The sequence below is a fragment of the Myxocyprinus asiaticus genome, chromosome 14, assembly GCF_019703515.2.
Source record: "Myxocyprinus asiaticus isolate MX2 ecotype Aquarium Trade chromosome 14, UBuf_Myxa_2, whole genome shotgun sequence".
Classification (NCBI taxonomy): Eukaryota; Metazoa; Chordata; class Actinopteri; order Cypriniformes; family Catostomidae; genus Myxocyprinus; species Myxocyprinus asiaticus.
Genome location: NC_059357.1, coordinates 14,348,276 through 14,366,594, shown reverse-complemented (window position 1 = coordinate 14,366,594; position 18,319 = coordinate 14,348,276). Strand labels below are relative to the sequence as shown.

At 37.3% G+C, this 18,319-nt stretch overlaps 1 protein-coding gene across 3 annotated transcripts in view; it reads left to right on the top strand.

The window, feature by feature from the left end:
- The window catches only part of LOC127451952 (gap junction gamma-1 protein-like), a 68,812-nt gene extending 52,741 nt beyond the window's left edge, over positions 1-16,071 (top strand). For all 3 annotated transcript variants that reach the window (XM_051717042.1, XM_051717040.1, XM_051717041.1), the window contains exon 2: positions 11,642-16,071. In XM_051717042.1, the coding sequence (XP_051573002.1) occupies positions 11,696-13,126 (1,431 nt within the window). In that variant the 5' untranslated portion in view covers positions 11,642-11,695 and the 3' untranslated portion in view covers positions 13,127-16,071. The remainder of the gene's footprint in view (positions 1-11,641) is intronic.
- Positions 16,072-18,319: the final 2,248 nt, after the last annotated feature.

Here is an 18,319-nt window from a genome sequence, read left to right as displayed (position 1 = left end):
GCTTCTTAACACTAATTAAATATCTGCCCTCTTACCACTAATTAAAAAGTGTTAGGTACACAGGCAGATGCTGGGATGCCTGGGGAGGTAGAGGTAGAACAACCTTTCTCTCTCTCTCTCTCTCTCTCTCTCTCTCTCTCTCTCTTTCTCTCTATTTCCCTTTATTATGTATTTAGAAGTGTTTATGTGTGAGTAACTGCGTATTCATGACACTTACAAATGCTTCAAGCATGGCTCCAGCACATTATGTTTCCACTCAAGTACACCTCCCCCTCTACATACACAATTACATGCAAATTATTTGCCACTGATAAGCATGCATTTTATATTCAAGCCAAATCTAAACCAAATTCTACTGCAGCAGTCGTCCTCTATCAAAATAACATACATGCTAATAGTTCACCTTGGCTGATTAAACACAAAATTGAAATTTTTATGTTGTGATGAAAAACAGCTCTGATTCAATGTGGTGCACATTTAATACATATCTTGACCTGCCACAATTAAAGTCACAATTGGAACAACTGGAAAGTAATTAAATAGCTAAGACATTGAAGGACATTTTTAAAAATGCTTAAACTTCTACTACTACCTTCACTCATTGTGTTCTTTGGGGATATACACTCATTAAGCACTTTATTAGGAACACCTGTACACCTACTTATTCATGTGATTATCTAATCAGCCAATCGTGTGGAAGCAGTGTAATGCATAAAATCAGGCAGATATGGGTCAGGAACTTCAGTTAATGTTCATATCAACCATCAGAATGGGGATAAAATGTGATCTCAGTGATTTCGACCGTGGCATGATTGTTGGTGCCAGACGGGCTGGTTTGAGTATTTCTGTAACTGCTGATCTCCTGGAATTTTCAGGAATCTCTAGAGTTTACTCAGAATGGTGCCAAAAACAAAAAATATCCAGTGAGCGGCAGTTCTGAAATGCCTTTGCTGATGTGAGATGTCAACGGAGATTGGCCAGACTGGTTCGAGCTGACAGAAAGGCTACGGTAACTCAGATAACCACTCTGTACAATAGTAGCGAGCAGAATAGCATCTCAGAATGCACAACATGTCGAACCTTGAAGCAGATGGGCTATAACAGCAGATTATTACAGCATAGTGTTCCTAATAAAGTGGTCAGTGAGTGTATCAAGGTGTAAATTTGTGTATACTGTAGCATTTAGTGACACATCTAGATGTACAGTAGCTTCCTCACTAAAGATTAACTTATTTATCTACTCAATTTCATTTTTTATTTTTTATTTTTTTATTTTTTTCATTTTGGGGTGAACTATCCCATTGAAGCTTTGTATTTTCTGCTTAGCTCACTCCTTTGACAATTCTTAGAGCATTTGAATCAAATTTCATGCTTGAACCCGTACGTTTTGGACAGCAAGTTCAGCTCATACTCAATGATTATATAAACTCAAGCAAGAACTGAATCTGCAACATTAGCATGCTATAAAAGCACAAACAGAAGAGTTAAAAATACACAAAACATGAGATTATATGATACAGAACAATAAGGGATATGCAGGGCCAAATAAAGATATGCAGTGCCATTATTAGATTCTGTCATAAACTAATTATATTTTATTTTAAACTAACTGTAAAACTATAATCTTTGCCATCAATTACCAAGCCTTGATCTACAACAAACTGCCTCTGTAACAAATAGTAGTTACTGGGAAAATATTTTCATTTAATAGCACCGGAATGTCTGTCTTAATGTAGTCACATTAAAATGATTGTTTCCTTATCGCACTTGGGGAATGCGTGTCAAATTTTAATGAGATTTTCCCCACTGACTGTCTGTGGAAGTAGCTGTGAAAATGTGATTGTAATCTCGCCTCACTCTTTACTGTGAGAGAAAGACATAAAGAGAAAGGGGGGAAAGATAAGAAAGAGAGGGAAACTGGGTTTGGATAAGAATGCATGAGCTGGAGATCACTGCAAGCTCTAATTTAAGCCATGACCAAAGATGGGCAGATGAATAGAAGAGCAAACATTAAGAAGTTCCCTTCCTTCCAGCAGTGTGTTGTGAAAGTGCTGGAGAGAGAGTGGCTTTACAGAGGAAGTGGTGGGGGTAGACTATAAGGTTAAGAGAGAGAGTTACACACTCTTACGGCAAAATTTGAAGGATTCATATGACTTTTCTAAATTTGGCTAATTTGTATGATATCGTACAACTGCACTCGTATGAATTCGTACAACTTTCACTACAGCCAATGATGTCACTGGACATCGTTTCCACCTAATACATGACAATTATTTGCTTCTGTCACACACAACAGCTTCCTATCATGTTTACACACTCTACTGATTGGTTAGGTTTAGATAAGGGGTTTGGGTAAGGGCATAATATTAATAAGCATGTCCTTAACGCCTTGTGAGTGAAACTCGCGCTTACTTCTGCATTAGACATCCGGGCATTTGCACGTGATGAAATCGTACAAATTCATATGAACGAACTTGTACGAAATCATACAAAATAGCCAACTCTTAAAATATGTACGAATTTTCATGAGACTGGGTTGGAGAGAGAGAGAGATCTTGTTTACTCACTTATCTGTGATAAGTTTGTGTCTTAAACCCTTTTTGGACAGCAATTGTTTCTCAGGGTGACATCTGTAAAAGTAAATTTTCATGGCTCCTCTGTGATATAATATGGAGCAAGCCAAAATTCTTGCAAAGAGCAATTAAATAAATCAAGAAACTGTAGGAACAAGACTGTTTATCAACACAGCCAAATAAATCTGTCAATGGGGGTACGCATGTTTCGTCACCCGCATCACCTCAGTTGCGCCACTTGCGCGCTCTCTCCTAAACTCACGCAAGGAGATATAGAAGCCGCATATATCAAGGACAGTAAAGATAGTTAGAATGAAATTTGAGGAGCTATGGTATGGTTTTCTTCTGTTTTATTTATCAAAATGATGGACATCATTTGGAATTATCTGTCTGTGTTTAAAAAGTGGAGGTGGAAATTAAACCTTTTAAATAAGATAGACATTAACCCAGCAACTTTTCTGGGACTACTCGACCCGTATAAATGAGTAGTCATGCAAGCCCAATGTATAAATGTATTTAGTAAACGTTTCTACATTAAAATGTGATATATTACAATTTTATTACATTGCTGCCATAATAATGGACCATTTCAGAAGTTTACATGATCTGGCTCTCGTTTTTCTTTCCCTTATACTTAAGAGTTCCCACTCACTGTGGTGGAGCGGCGACATAATTTTATTGTTGTGAATTATTTCAATAATTTCTGTTACACAATCCTCCAACTTTCACAACAGGCCATTACCGCCAGAGCTGTTACCACGTGCAGCGCAAACATACAGCACTGAGCAGTGGTCAAAAAGGATTTCCAAAATGGCTTTGGGTTATAAACTCTGAGATGTGGATTCGGACGGTAATTAAATTACTACACGACCTTGGTGTTTGTCAAAAAACAGTAGGTAATTTGGCTGGGAATTTTCTTGCGGGAGGTGGGAGAAAAACACAGACATTTTGGATTTGGACAGCAATAAAATCACCGACTACCCCCTGTAAATGCTGGAATTACCTTACGTCCCCATGTAAAATAACTGCTGTCCACGGCAATTGGTTTTTCTCCCACCTCCCGCAAGAAAATTCCCAGCCAAATTACCTACTGTTTTTTGAGAAACACCAAGGTCGTGTAGTAATTTAATTACTGTCCGAATCCACATCTCCGAGTTTATAATCCAAAAGTCGTTTTGAAAATCCTTTTTGACTTAGTCTAAGTGCCGTACTGTTGTGCGTTTCGTGGTAACAGCTCTGGCGGTAATGTACAGTTGTGAAAAATGTTTCTATTTATTTCACAAAAATAAAATACCATCACCACTCCACCACAGTGAGTGAGAACTCATGAGTAGAGGGAAAAATTAAAACGAGAGCCAGATCACATAAACTTTTAAAATGGGCCATTATCATGGCAGCAACAGGTATGAAATAAAATCGTAATATATAACATTTTAATATAGAAATGTGTACTATATGCATATATAAACAGTGTTGGGGAGTAACGGAATACATGTAACAGGATTACATATTTAAAATATAAACTATAAGTAACTGTATTCCACTACAGTTACAATTTAAATCATTGGTAATTAGTATTTTGATTACTGAAGAGATTACTTTGCAAGTTATTGTCATTTGTTTCATTTAATATTTAGTCCTTTCAGATGGAAAACATTTATACATATAAATGATGCGATCCAAAGTGCATTTGAACATGAAAATGATGTCCGTCATTTTGATAGATAAAACATAAGGAAAACATTTTAACCATAGAGCCTCAAATTTTATTTTAACTATCTCTACTGTCTGTGATATGTGTGCCTTCTCTTTCTCTCTGCGTGCACTTGTGAGAGAGAGAGCGTGCGACTGAGGTGATGTGGGTAAGAAACGAAGCATGCGTACCCCCATTGACAGATTTATTTGGCTTGCATTTGTCTTGTCCCAACAGTTTCTTGATTAGTTTAATTGCTCTTCGCAAGAACATTGGCTTGTGTGGTATATGAAAATGTGCATTGTAAATGTCCACAGTGCTTTGCAGCGTGGTTTCCTCTCACATGCAGAGGACATAGTTTGTGTATTGAGGAATTTTCCATATAACAAGCGCGAGTGGAATCATGTGATCCACAAATAGTTTTGCTTGTACCCCGTGATTTAATTGTCATCCGAACGCATGAGTTTTATCACAGAGGAGCCATGCAAATTTACTTTTACAGACTTCACCCTGAGAAACAATTGCCGTCTGAGTAGGCTTTAAGGGTGAACGACATCTCTGCGATTGCGAATGTGTGTGTGTGTTTGTAGAGGAAAGAGATTGTGGAAATCTTCTGGTTTCTAGTTACAGGCTGAACATCTCCCCTGATTTCAGCTATCCACTCTTGTTCTATGCTCATCATTGTTTGTTCCCCGCTGTCAGGCATATTAACCCACCCAGCAGCCCACATCAAAACCACAACACTTCCCCCTCTAACCACAACCCTCTATGACCCAGATTTATTGGGGAAACGGGTTAAAAGTGCAATTGTGAGCATTGAGACTCCCTTATTTGCACATTTTTTACACAACACACATGCTCTTATACACACATACAGTATGTGCATGCATCTCTCTAGTGCATCTCTAATCTCCAAGGCTGTTCTTTAAAATAGAAGAAAGGAAGGAGGAAAGAGATGAAAGGAAATAATAGGGGAAGCAGGCAGAAAAATGAAAGGCAGAATGTTGAGTATGTTTAAGTACAGTACTTTCACTGTGTGTTTGTGTGACTTTACAGGAAAATACATCAGTGCTATTTGACCTGATGCAGAAATCAGTATTCAAGTAGTGTGTTTCTGTGAACTGGAGGGGACCTTTGTCTTATGTCTTAGTAGATATAAAATGTATTATACCTCATATGTAAGTTTGGAGAGAGAGATGGGTGGTGTTGATGGTTTGGTGAAGGGTATAGATTGGGTTTGACATGGGCACAGGTGCATTTTGCTGAGCATGTACATTGTCTGTCCCTGCCAAGGAGCAGGGCATAAAAAAATGTGTGTGTGGGCAGGTTTAAGTGATTTACGAGGACTTTTTTTAGGTTACAAACTGGTAATTACAAGGGTATTATGCTATAAATGTGGTTTATGATGACATATCTAGTGTCCCCATAATTAAAATTGCTTAAAAAAACATACTTAACAATGTTTTATTGAAAATGTAAAAATGCAGAAAGTTTTTTGTGAGGGTTAGGTTTAGGGGTAGGGTTAGGGTTAGGGTTAGGGTTAGGGTATAGAATCTATAGTTTGTACAGTATAAAAACCATTATGTCTATGGAGAGTCCTCATAATGATAGCTGCACCAACGTGTGTGTGCGTGTGTGCGTGTGTGTGTGTGTGTGTGTGTGTGTGTGTGTGTGTGTGTGTGCATGCTAGAGATGAGTAATAAGGGACAAGGGCTTTAAATTCCTGATTTATCTCATTATGTCAGCAATGATCCAAAAGCATTCAGGCCAAAGATAGGATTGTGAATGCAGTGTATGAGTTATGAGCTTGTTCTCTGTTTAAAAAATGTATGTATATGTACTGTATATGGCAGTGGCATGTGTTGGACTTTTGAAATGAGGCAGAGTTCCATTTAACATTTACATAGCTTTCAGGTTAAATTTATACAAATCTGAAATCTGATATATCACAACATATGATATAAAAAAGTAGGCCTATATAAAAATATATTGCACATATATGCAACAACATATTTTTCTAAATACTACTAAATTGTTTTAATGTATGTAAATCATACCTACATCATAGTGTAATGTGAATAAGCTATGTAGCCTATTTATGCCCAAATATATGAATTATATACTTTTATATTCTGTATATGTAAATTGCCATACATCAGATTTCTTTTGGGAAGGCACTTGAAATACTGTACTTTTTATCTTACACTGTTATTAAGCATTCAATACTTATACTGTATTTTTGTGTGTTTATATTAACAGACTATTTATTAAATCAAATCAAAGACTCATCACATTTATAATTATTATTATTTCTACATTGTGAAAATAAGTGGTTAATGTTTATTTTGATCCTTCTTTAGATTATCATAGTTTTAAAATGTAATAAGGGGAATTTTTGTAATGGATTGTCATAGTTTAGTGTTAAAAGTCTGGGTCTAGGACAAGGCTAAAACAGTACAATCTATTCATAAAAGGCATTTGAAAATTACCAGAAATAGATGATGAAGACCTGTTCCAGGTTAGTTTTAATGTGACCGTCATATAACAAAAAGAAAAAAAGTTTAAATCTGTTTTAATAATAATCAATACCTGAGATATTAAATTGTTGAACGTTAAATATGTATAAATTATATTTTAAAAAACATGCAAAAACTGTAAATTTGGATAGGCTTACAAACAAAAAGATTGTAAAAGTGTCAGGAACAGACAATGCAAACATTTTCAAATGTTCAGATCATTTACAGACATTTTGTATAATAAAGCAACAAGTAATGAGAGGCTGTGTGTTACAGTGATTTTGGGTATTCTCTGAATCGTGCTGTGCCTAAAACCTCCTTAACCAATGTAAAATCACTGTAACACATGGCCTCAAGTGATTTTTTGCTTTTAAAACATCAGCAGCACTATATGACAATAAACATCAATGTTCAATAATTATTTACATTTCTTAATAATGATTGGAATTATGGATGCACCGATATAAAAAGTTTTGGCAGATACAATACCGATTTGAACAAAAAACTATAGGCCGATACCGATATTTTACAACTTACCTTATTTTGTCATCAGATCACTGTTTTACTTTAGAATCCTTAAAAAATTTACAAAGACTTATAAAAGTTTTTTCACTGTTTTAACAATAAATAATTTCCATTGAACATTGGATCTGTTTAACACATGACAGGCCAAAAGTTTAAAGAGAGCCACAGTGAAAGATACAGTATATTCAAGATAAAAAGAAACAAAAAATGACTAAATATTATAACATGAAGATTGATATGAAAAAAGGTTATTTTTGTACTTCTAAAACATTTTTGCACTTCTGTTTTTGCAGTTTAAAACGCTTCCTTTTAAGGTTTAGCAATCGCACAAAGCCATATAGCAGTTTTAATCTTAATTCAATCGATCATGCAGCATTAATGGATATCATACTGCTATCTCAGAAGTCAAAGTCTGCTGGTTTCAAAGTGTTTTGGATGGTTTCCCTCATCATGTATCATAAAGGTAAATGCCACTTTCACAACTGTAAGTCCTTTTATGGCGTTTTTTCTGCATTAACGTGAGAACGACACAGAATGAAAATGAAATATTACATGTTCTTAGGAGTGACAACCCATCTACATATTATTATCTTTGGATAGTGCATTTCAATTCAGAGAGTTTTTACAAAGTGTGTTACTAATTAATTATAAATAAACCATCAGTTTTTTTATCGGTGTTTCATGCTTATTACCGTTATGCCGATGGTTTTAATTGGTCAATAATTGGCCGATAAATATCTGCAGCTGATACATCGGTGCATCGCTTATTAGAATAAACAATTCTTTATTTTGGCCTAACTATAGGCTATGTACGGCTGCCAAGTAACACAGAAACTTGCCACATTATTATAGAATATGCAGTCACAGGTTTGCGTTTTGGGTCATTTTACAACAGCTTTAAACATGGCTAATCAAATCTTAATTTACTGTCAGAAGTGTCCATTTTATTACATATGCCATTTTATGGCATACAAGAGCACAGCCTATGTGTTTTGGTTAGATGGGCCGAAATGTCCTTGTGTTTTTAATTGCTTTAACCTCAATGTTGATGGTAATTGGTTTTTTTTTTGTTTTGTTTTTTTTTACATGAATAACTCTCATTAAATTATGTTGTGGATTAGTTTATACGTACGAAACATACAGTATTACTTATTTAACTTAGAATGAAACCAGAGAGGATGCCCTGCCCCAGAGATCCCATTGATATTTGTGTTATGTTAGAAAAGTCTGTTGTGACATAATACTAGTGTTGAGGCACATTACATTTTGTGCATGCATGTCTAATACACACAGAAACATTTCTGTACAATGTAATGGCAGTTTGTTGACTCCCTGTGGCCACAGCCTGTGTATGTTCATTTGTTCTCAGCAGTCACAGACACAAAACAAAGTCCCTTGTTCCCTTTGGGGGTGAGTGCTATTTCAACCTTGAATCAGAGAGAGAGAGAGAGTATGATAGAGAAAGAAACGGGTGAGATGAGGGGAGTTGGATGGGGTCATGCATAACAGGAAGGGCAGTTATTTAAGGACAGATGCTTCATAGTGACAAGTGGATCTGTCTGTCTTTTGTGTTTTGAGTATGTGCTTGTATAGCGTGTTTTTGTGTCTATATATGAGTCACGCTGTAGGTCTATGTTCCTCACCCCTAGTGCATCTACCAGTGTAGTGAGACACAGATTAAAGGTGAAGGACTAGTAGGGGGCTGGATGGAGGGAACACATCAGCACATGCTCACTGCTGGGGTCCTCTTCTCAGCAGGTGGGTCAGGGAAGCCCTGGACCCTCTGGGCCTGTTGAGTTGGCAATGAGAATACTGGGAAAGGATGGTGATCTTTGAGGAGGGATAGAGTCTCTTCTCTTTGTTCTTTCTTTCTTTCTTTCTGTCTCTCACACACAGCCTATATGGGCTTACTTGGGCACATAATATCTGTGTATCATTGTGTTTGACTGCTCAGATGTGTTCTAATATGGTCATAGCAATCAATGCCTTAAAGGCTTTATTGGAAGCAGGAAAAAATAAGCAGAGACAAACCAGAGAGGTCACACATGCACCCGCTCACCACCGCCTGTCTAAAGCTGTTCTCCCTCAGGGAAGATTTGTGTGGTTCAGGCTCATTGCTCAAGGAAATTGTGTCTGTGTATGTGTGAAAGAGAGAGTTCCATTCATTGAGTCCATGAACTCTCAGTTGACCTTTTATCAAGCAGTATTGCTAGCTGAATACATAAACATAACATGACAGACATACGTGTTTAAAGGAAATCTCATTCTTTTGGGTTGAACTAATTAATTTTACCTCATTTGGTTTACATTATCTGTCAATAATGAGGTATTTGTCAATTTAATGCCATCAATGATGTCATAATCGAAGGAAAATAGAGTTGTGTTGAAACAGTATGGGCATTTAATTTCTTATCACATTAAAACAATGACATCAAAACATAACTAACCTCATAAACATAATCATGATTACCTGAATTTTTATATTTCCATTAAAGAGACGCCACAACCAAGTAACAGAGAAACTTACAGTTGTACATTTATGTGTTGAATTCGATCCAGAAAAGCAGATGAGATAAAAATAGTCATACATTTTTATTCTTATTTTTTTCTTATCTTTTATTTTCTTTATAATTTCCATGTAAAGCACTTTGAATGATCACTGTGTGAATGAAATGTTCTATATAAAAGCCTTGAATCTAAAAAAAAAACAAAAAAAAAAACGTATGCATTACTTTGTCCTAACTCCATTCATATAAAAATAAATAATATTTTTTGGGGTGGGTGGTGTGGCTGAAATCTTCTATTACGGAATGAGTCATTTTAAATGACAGTAACGGTATATACAGTTGTGCTGTATATAAGCCAAGGTCAGGTAGACCAAGAAAAATTTCAGCCACAACTGCCAGAAGAATTGTTCAGGATACAAAGAAAAACCCACAGGTAACCTCAGGAGAAATACAGGCTGCTCTGGAAAAAGACGGTGTGGTTGTTCAAGGAGCACAATATGAAGATACTTCAACAAAAATGAGCTGCATGGTCGAGTTGCCAGAAAGAAGCCAATGCCACAAAAAAGCCCGGTTTCAATATGCCCGACAACACCTTGACACGCCTCACAGCTTCTGGCATAGTGTAATTTGGAGTGACGAGACCAAAATAGAGCTTTATGGTCACAATCATAAGCGCTATGTTTGGAGAGGGGTTAGCAAGTAGTGTGCTCCTTGAAACAACCACACCGTCTTTTTCCAGAGCAGCCTGTATTTCTCCTGAGGTTACCTGTGGGTTTTTCTTTGTATCCTGAACAATTCTTCTGGCAGTTATGGCTGAAATCTTTCTTGGTCTACCTGACCTTGGCTTGGTATCAAGAGATCCCTGAATTTTCCACTTCTTAATAAGTGATTGAACAGTACTGACTGGCATTTTCAAGGCTTTGGATATCTTTTCATATCCTTTTCCATCTTTATAAAGTTCCATAACCTTGTTGTGCAGGTCTTTTGACAGTTCTTTTCTGCTCCCCATGGGTCAGTATCTAGCCTGCTCAGTGCATCCACGTGAGAGCTAACAAACTCATTGACTATTTATACACAGACACTAATTGCAATTTAAAAAGCCACAGGTGTGGGAAATTAACCTTTAATTGCCATTTAAACCTGTGTGTGTCACCTTGTGTGTCTGTAACAAGGCCAAACATTCAAGGGTATGTAAACTTTTGACCAGGGCCATTTGGGTGATTTCTGTTGTCATTATGATTTTAAAAGGAGCCAAACAACTATGTGATAATAAATGGCTTCATATGATCACTATCCTTAAATAAAAGACTGATTTTTGCATGATCAGTCATATTTTCAAAATCAATGCCAAAATTTCACAATTTCTGCCAGGGTATGCAAACTTTGGAGCACAACTGTATATATCAGAATATAGTTGTATTTTCTGGAAATTTTGAAGAAATACTGAGGGAAGCCTTTTCATTATTTTAAAGAGAAATTTCACCCAAAAATGAGAAAAAATTTGCGCACTCTTATGTTTTTTTCAAACCCAGATTACTTTCTTTTCTTCCATGGAACAAAAAAGGACATGTTACGCAGAATGTTAGCCTCAGTCACCGTTTACGTGCATTGCATATTTTTTCTATAGAATGAAAGTGAATGGTGACAATGGTGAGGTTAACATTCTGCGTAACATTTCCTTTTGTGTTCCACAGAAGAAAGAAAGTAATACGGGTTTGAAACACAGTAAATAAACACAGAATTTTCTTTTTTGGGTGAACTAATCTTTTATGTTATGGTCTTTTCATTATTGGGTTCTTACACGAGATGTTCTCTGTTTGTCCATAGGGTCTGTGAGCTGTGCAGTGTGGGACGCTGTCTGCCCTGTTGTCATCAGACGTCATGAGCTGGAGCTTCCTAACACGTCTGCTGGAGGAGATCCAGCACCACTCCACGTCGGTGGGGAAACTCTGGCTCACCACGCTAGTTGTCTTCCGTATCGTACTGACTGCGGTGGGCGGCGAGTCCATATACTACGATGAGCAGAGCAAGTTCGTTTGCAACTCGGGTCAGCCGGGATGTGAGAATGTCTGCTATGATGCCTTTGCACCACTCTCGCACGTGCGATTCTGGGTCTTCCAGATCATTCTGTCCGCACTGCCCTCTCTGCTCTACATGGGCTACGCAGCCAATAAGATCTCCCACAAGGAGGAGTCACGGGGCGGAGCAGGGGCCGGGGCTTCAGCAGGGGGCGGATACACCCAGCGGAGGCCAAGAAAGATGTATTTTGGGGCAAGGCAGCACCGAGCAGGACATGAGGATGGGGAAGAGGAGCGGGAAGATGACCCCATGATCTACGAAGTGCCTGAGATAGACACCTCACGGCGGGAGTTGGTGCCACCGCGACCCAAGCCCAAAGTGCGTCATGATGGACGGCGGCGTATCCGAGACGATGGGCTGATGCGAGTGTATGTTCTACAGCTGCTGACACGTTCCGCACTGGAGGCGGGCTTTCTGGCAGGACAGTATCTGCTCTATGGCTTTCGTGTAGAACCAATCTTTGTGTGCTCAGATAAGCCCTGCCCACACCATGTGGACTGTTTCATCTCACGCCCTACAGAAAAGACCATCTTCCTCCGAATCATGTATGGTGTCAGCTGCCTTTGCCTGCTACTTAATGTGTGGGAAATGATTCACCTCGGAGTTGGAACCATTAGCGATGTTCTCCGCAAACGAAATGCAACAGCAACTGAGGATGAGTACCAACTGGGCCTGCTTACTGCAGGGTCTGTGTCTGTAGGAGTAGGTGGGCCAGCACTAAGTGAGGGAGAGCCAGGAGGTGGGGGAGGTGTTAGAGAAGCAGACTATGTTGGTTATCCATTCTCATGGAACACCCCTTCTGCACCACCGGGCTACAATATTGTGGTAAAGCCTGAGACCATGCCATACACAGACCTGAGCAATGCCAAGATGGCATGCAAGCAGAACCGTGCCAACATCGCACAGGAGGAGCAGCAGCAGTATGGCTCCAATGAAGACAACTTTCCATCAGCAGGCGAGGTGCGGCCACTGCCGATCAACAAAGACGTCATACAGTTAGAGGCTGCCATTCAAGCCTATACCTTGCAGCACCATGCCAATAATAACAACCACGATGACCTGAACGACAACCATGACATTGATGAAAAGCCTCAGATTAACATCACTACAGCACCACAAAAGGAGCGAAAGCACCGACCCAAGCATGGAAAATCTGGGAGCGCTGGAAGCAGCAGCAGCAGCAGCAGTAGTAGTAGCAAGTCAGGAGAAGGCAAACCATCTGTCTGGATCTGATATCCATACACACATGCCTGAGCACTATACTCAGTGGACCGTTACATTACATATATTTATATTGAAGAAATATTTCAGGTTCAGTACAAGTTAAGCTCAATCGACAGCATTTGTGGCATAGTGTTGATTACCACAAACATACATTTCGTCTTGTCCCTCCTTTTCTTAAAAAATTAAATAAAATAGCAAAAATCAAAGTTACAGTGAGGCACTTAAAATGGAAGTGAATGGAGCCAATTCATAAATGTTAAAATACTCACTGTTTTAAAAGTGAGTCCAAAATACATAAACAATATGTGTGTTAATGTGGTTTTAGTGTGATAAAATCAATTAACCTTTTCTGTGTAAAGTAATAACCAATTTTACAACTTTGTTGCAACGACGATGCAACGCTATGACTTTACAGCTCAAATAATACACACAAAAGTTTTAACAGAAAAATTAATGTAAGTGCTTTTAAAAAAATTATAAACTTTAGCCTTTAAACCCTCCAAAAATTGGCCCCATTCACCTCTATTGTAAGTGCCTCAATCTAACTTTAATTTTTGCCAAAAAAAAAAACATTTTTTGTGGTAATCAACATTATGCCACAAATGCTGTCGATTGATCTTAACCCAGACTATTCCTTTTAGTATTAGAAGATTAACATACACTCATGCATTTATACTTTCTTTTTTAAAACCAACCTTTTTTTAGATGCAAAATTTGGTGTGTATCTCACAGACTAAGACCACACACAATTGGAAAATATGCTGTATATCTTTTTGAAATGCTTTAGGTGCCTTAAGGAAACTCTAAGAATGAGATGGATTTTTCCTTTTCTTGATCTTCCTAAAGTAATCTTGGGTTCTCAAGATTATGTCTAGCTTTGAGAACATCCGCAGTACAAGGCAGAAAAACCCATTCGTTTTGAACTTTGTAGCTGTTTAGCAAAAAAAGTGGAGAAAGTCTTCCTGTCGGACCCAGTTGGAGCGATGACACTTCAATCCAAATCCGAGCCAGCTGTCTTCCTGTTTTTAACGTTAAACAGTAACGTTTGTATCACAGTGCTAAGTCGTAACAATGCAATGATATGTCAGTGCATTTTACATTACAATGTGGTGGTGGTGGTACACTGTGGTCTTTAAGACTGCACAAAACTGAACAGTCCTTCTTCTGTGAAATAAGCTGTATAAATCTACACTTACAAACACGCACACACACACAAATACAAATTTTATTATCCCCCACCCATATGGTATGGGTGTTACATCCAAAGAAGCCATCGGTCTCAATGTTTTTGAGATCCATGGAGTTTGATTAGTTTCTGTGTTATTACGTTCAGTTGATGGATTAAAATCCCACTTTAATCTTATACTGGCCCCTGCTGGTTAAAAGAGTAATTGCAGTCTAGGTGGTCACAGTCTTATCAACCACACTATATACTGTAAATACATCTGAAATATTAATTCAGGTGCATTGTCACTGTCATTTCAATACTTGTGTATTTATGAGAACATCTTTTGGCTAACAAACTTTATAGAACTGATCCAAGTTTTAACTTGGATACGTTGAGAGTTTAACGGTGCTGCAGCCCCATAAGAAAGCTGACAAAATCCAGACATTCTCCAAGATATGCAATGTTCTGTATATATCTACCTAAAGATACAAACAAACACACTGGCCCACACTGTGTGAAGCGTCTTCCGTTTTCTCTTTTACTGCCACATTCCAACTTGTGAGACTTTTGTTTGATGTTTGAGTTGTGAAGACTGCCATGGAAGACCAAGTACTGTTTGTCAATATAGACAATAAAGACATTGTGCAACTATGCAGTCCTGCTGACTGAGGAAAACACGCCATAGATCACCGTTGTGTGTGCCTGTGTGTAGCTGAGGATGAGGCCGAGATGTGAATGCATGAATGCATGTGAGTAATCTTGATGAATAAATTAAAGAAACCCTTTACATATCAGCAATTCAGCAATACTTTTCAATGCTGAAGATTGTGGCATTAGGTTCAAGGTTACTATAAGCCAGACTAGACATGTTTTTGTATTTTTTTTAAATGATTAGGGTTTTTTTTTTTTTTTATTAGCTTTTTTTAATACATGGAATTCCATTTATCAGTGCAAATATAATGAGGTAAATAGGTTTTCTATGATTTTTTTATGATTTCATTGTCTTTAATAGCAAAAAAAAAAAAAAAAACGAGAGAGAGAGAATTTTGGTGTACATACTTGTTGTCTCCCAATTGAAATACACTTTCCAATGTGCTTAGTGAATTGTGCTTCTCCTTTGTTATTTGATGTTATATAGATAGGTTATTTTGTCTTTGTTTCCTCTTCTGATGGTTATAATTTGTCCCTTTAAAGAGGGCCTTATGATTTTGCATGGGAGGGGAAATAAGAAAGGGAATTTCCCCAGAGCTCTTTCTAATGCAAAATCACAAAACTGCAACAAAAAGGATTCTGCAAAGTAGCTGTACTTTGACCTTTCTCTGTGTGGGTGCAAGTTTTAGTAGCTGTATATTCAAGAGCTCCAGATGGTGTGAGTAGAGACCCCTCTGCTCCACATCTGAGCACCACTTTTTGTGTGTGTGTTTGTTTGTATGTGTGTTTGTGTGTGTGGATTCTGGGTTAGGCAAGGCCATTTTTTTATCGAGAGTCTCAAAAAAATAATTTTTGTCAGTAGTCTAAGAAAAAATAAACAAAGTAGTAAGCTACTTTACTTCTGAGTGTCTTTGGATATGATACATTGCTTTGACAGCAAGTCTTCTCAGCAGGGTCTGGTGGCATTCTTGTTTCTGATGGGTTTGTCTATGTTTGTGAGCATGGAAGCATGTGTTTCTATTTATTGTACTTCCCTGGTTGTCATCATGCCACTTCAAACCCTAATCTATTTGATATGACCTTTGTTTGTGTTTCTATAAATGTTGTTGCTGTGTTTAAAAATGAGGGAGAGAAATTTTTTTTTTTTTAATGTGTCCAGATGGATTGTCCAGCAATGTACAATTATTTCCAATTTGAGAAACCCTCTTTCTGAATTTGAAAATGCATGTGCAGAGCTATTTTGTTAATAAAATGAAAATGAAATAAATTGGAATTACTGTATATTTATGTGTGACAGAATGTAGAAAGAGTATGTGCATTTGGCATTTAAAGGCATGCATGCTGAATCACCCCTTTCTGTGTGTCAAAGCACTGATTTTGATCGTTCGTGAAAGGGGCCAGTCTATATCCTTAACTTTGACAGATCCACGAGCCATGTTTATCACACTAACTCATGTTCACAACGTCACGTTAATTTTTTGGAATTTGTCATAGCAGGTTTCTTCTGAAAATTGACTGCGTATGGCATCAGGTTGTCTCATAAACCATTAATGCATCATAAAAAAAAAAAAAAGAAAAACAGTAGGCCTAGTGTCAAATGAGGTTCCCATCAGGAATACCTATCCCTTTTCCACTGAAAAGGGTAGTTTTACGTGACCATCTGACCTGCCTACAAAAAAATATGGTGCACCACAGTGTTTGTATACAGATTTTACTCCTGTTTTGAGGACATATTTAAACACACAGTAAAGAGAATTCCACTACTTAAAGAAATATTCTGGATTCAATACAAGTTAAGCTCAATCGACAGCATTTGTGGCATAATGTTGATTACCACAAACAATAAAAAAATAAATGATAAAATTCGACTCGTCTGTCCTTTCTTTAAAAAAAGCAAAAATTGAGGTTACAGTAAGGCACTAACAATGGAAGTGAATGGTGCCAATTTTTGGAGGATTTAAAGGCAGAAATGTGAAGATTGCAATTTTATAAAAGCACTTAAATTCAGTCTTCTATTAAAACGTATTCATTAAGCTGTAAAGTTGTTTAAACTGTCATTTTTACTGTTGTTTTAGGGTTTGTTGACATTACGTCATCATTGCAATGAAGTTGTAAAATTGCATATAACTTTACACAGAAAAGGTAATGAAGTGATTTTATCACACTAAAATCATGTTAACACACATATTGTTTATGTCTTGTTGCTATACTTTTGAAACAGTGAGTATTTTAACGTTTATGGATTGGCCCCATTCACTTCCATTGTAAGTGCCTCACTGGAACCAATATAAGGCCACAAATGCTGTCGATTGAGCTTAACTTGTATTGAACCCCGAACATTCCTTTAATAGAAAGCAGAGATCTTCCTAACTAAGTGAATAGCTAGCCAAAAAATCCCCTAACAAACAAAAACAATGAACAAAATAAGATGAGAAGAGTAAGAAAAGCTAACAAAGTTGGCAAATGTAATAACTTACTGAGATCAGCTGCAGAGGACACTGACGATTCGGTATTTGTCTCGAGCGTAACCAGGGTTGGGATCAGTGTGTAGCTAAGTGTCTGAATAGGTGGGCATACTGTGAATTTATTAAGTAATATATATATATATATATATATATATATATATATATATATATATATATATATATATATATATATATATATATATATATATATCACGAGAAAAAGGCACCACTGACAGTAGTAAAAGGAAAAGAAAAAAAAAAGAAAAAGACATTTGATGTAATAATTATGGGACACAGTTGTCCAGCATCTGTGAAGAAAATCAAAAATGAGCACGGGTGCAATAACATACAGTATTTTCACAAAGTTTAATTGCATAAGTTAAATTTAAATATATATATATACACACATTTAGCAGGGAAATACATTTACAGCGCAAATTATGGTTACCAGGGATGCTTGTGCATTAGACGCTGTAAATGCCCCTTTACTGAAACGGAAAATATGATTGGTTAGCAAATATTCAATCGCATCTGAAATGAACATTCTGATTGGTGGATCAGCTTAGTCGGACTGTCTGTATTGCCAGTGCCATCAGTTGCACTCCCGCCAGAGAGAATCTCTGTACACTTAAAAAAATAAAAATAAAAATTAATTCAATGGTGCTTGCGGCATCGCGTTAGTAGATTGACAAAGTTCCGGGTTAAAAGCCTATTCGTTCTGGCGGCCATACGTATCATCACTTATTTTAGGTGGGCATACACAAAATCCTAAGAAAGATAGGTGGGCATACGGCGAATGCCTGCGTATGCCCTAGATCAGTGTTTCCCAACCTATTTTTCTGCCACGGCACACTTTTTACGGCACACCACTATCCCACATAGGCTAGCCATCGTCAATATTTTTCCTTTTCAAGAACT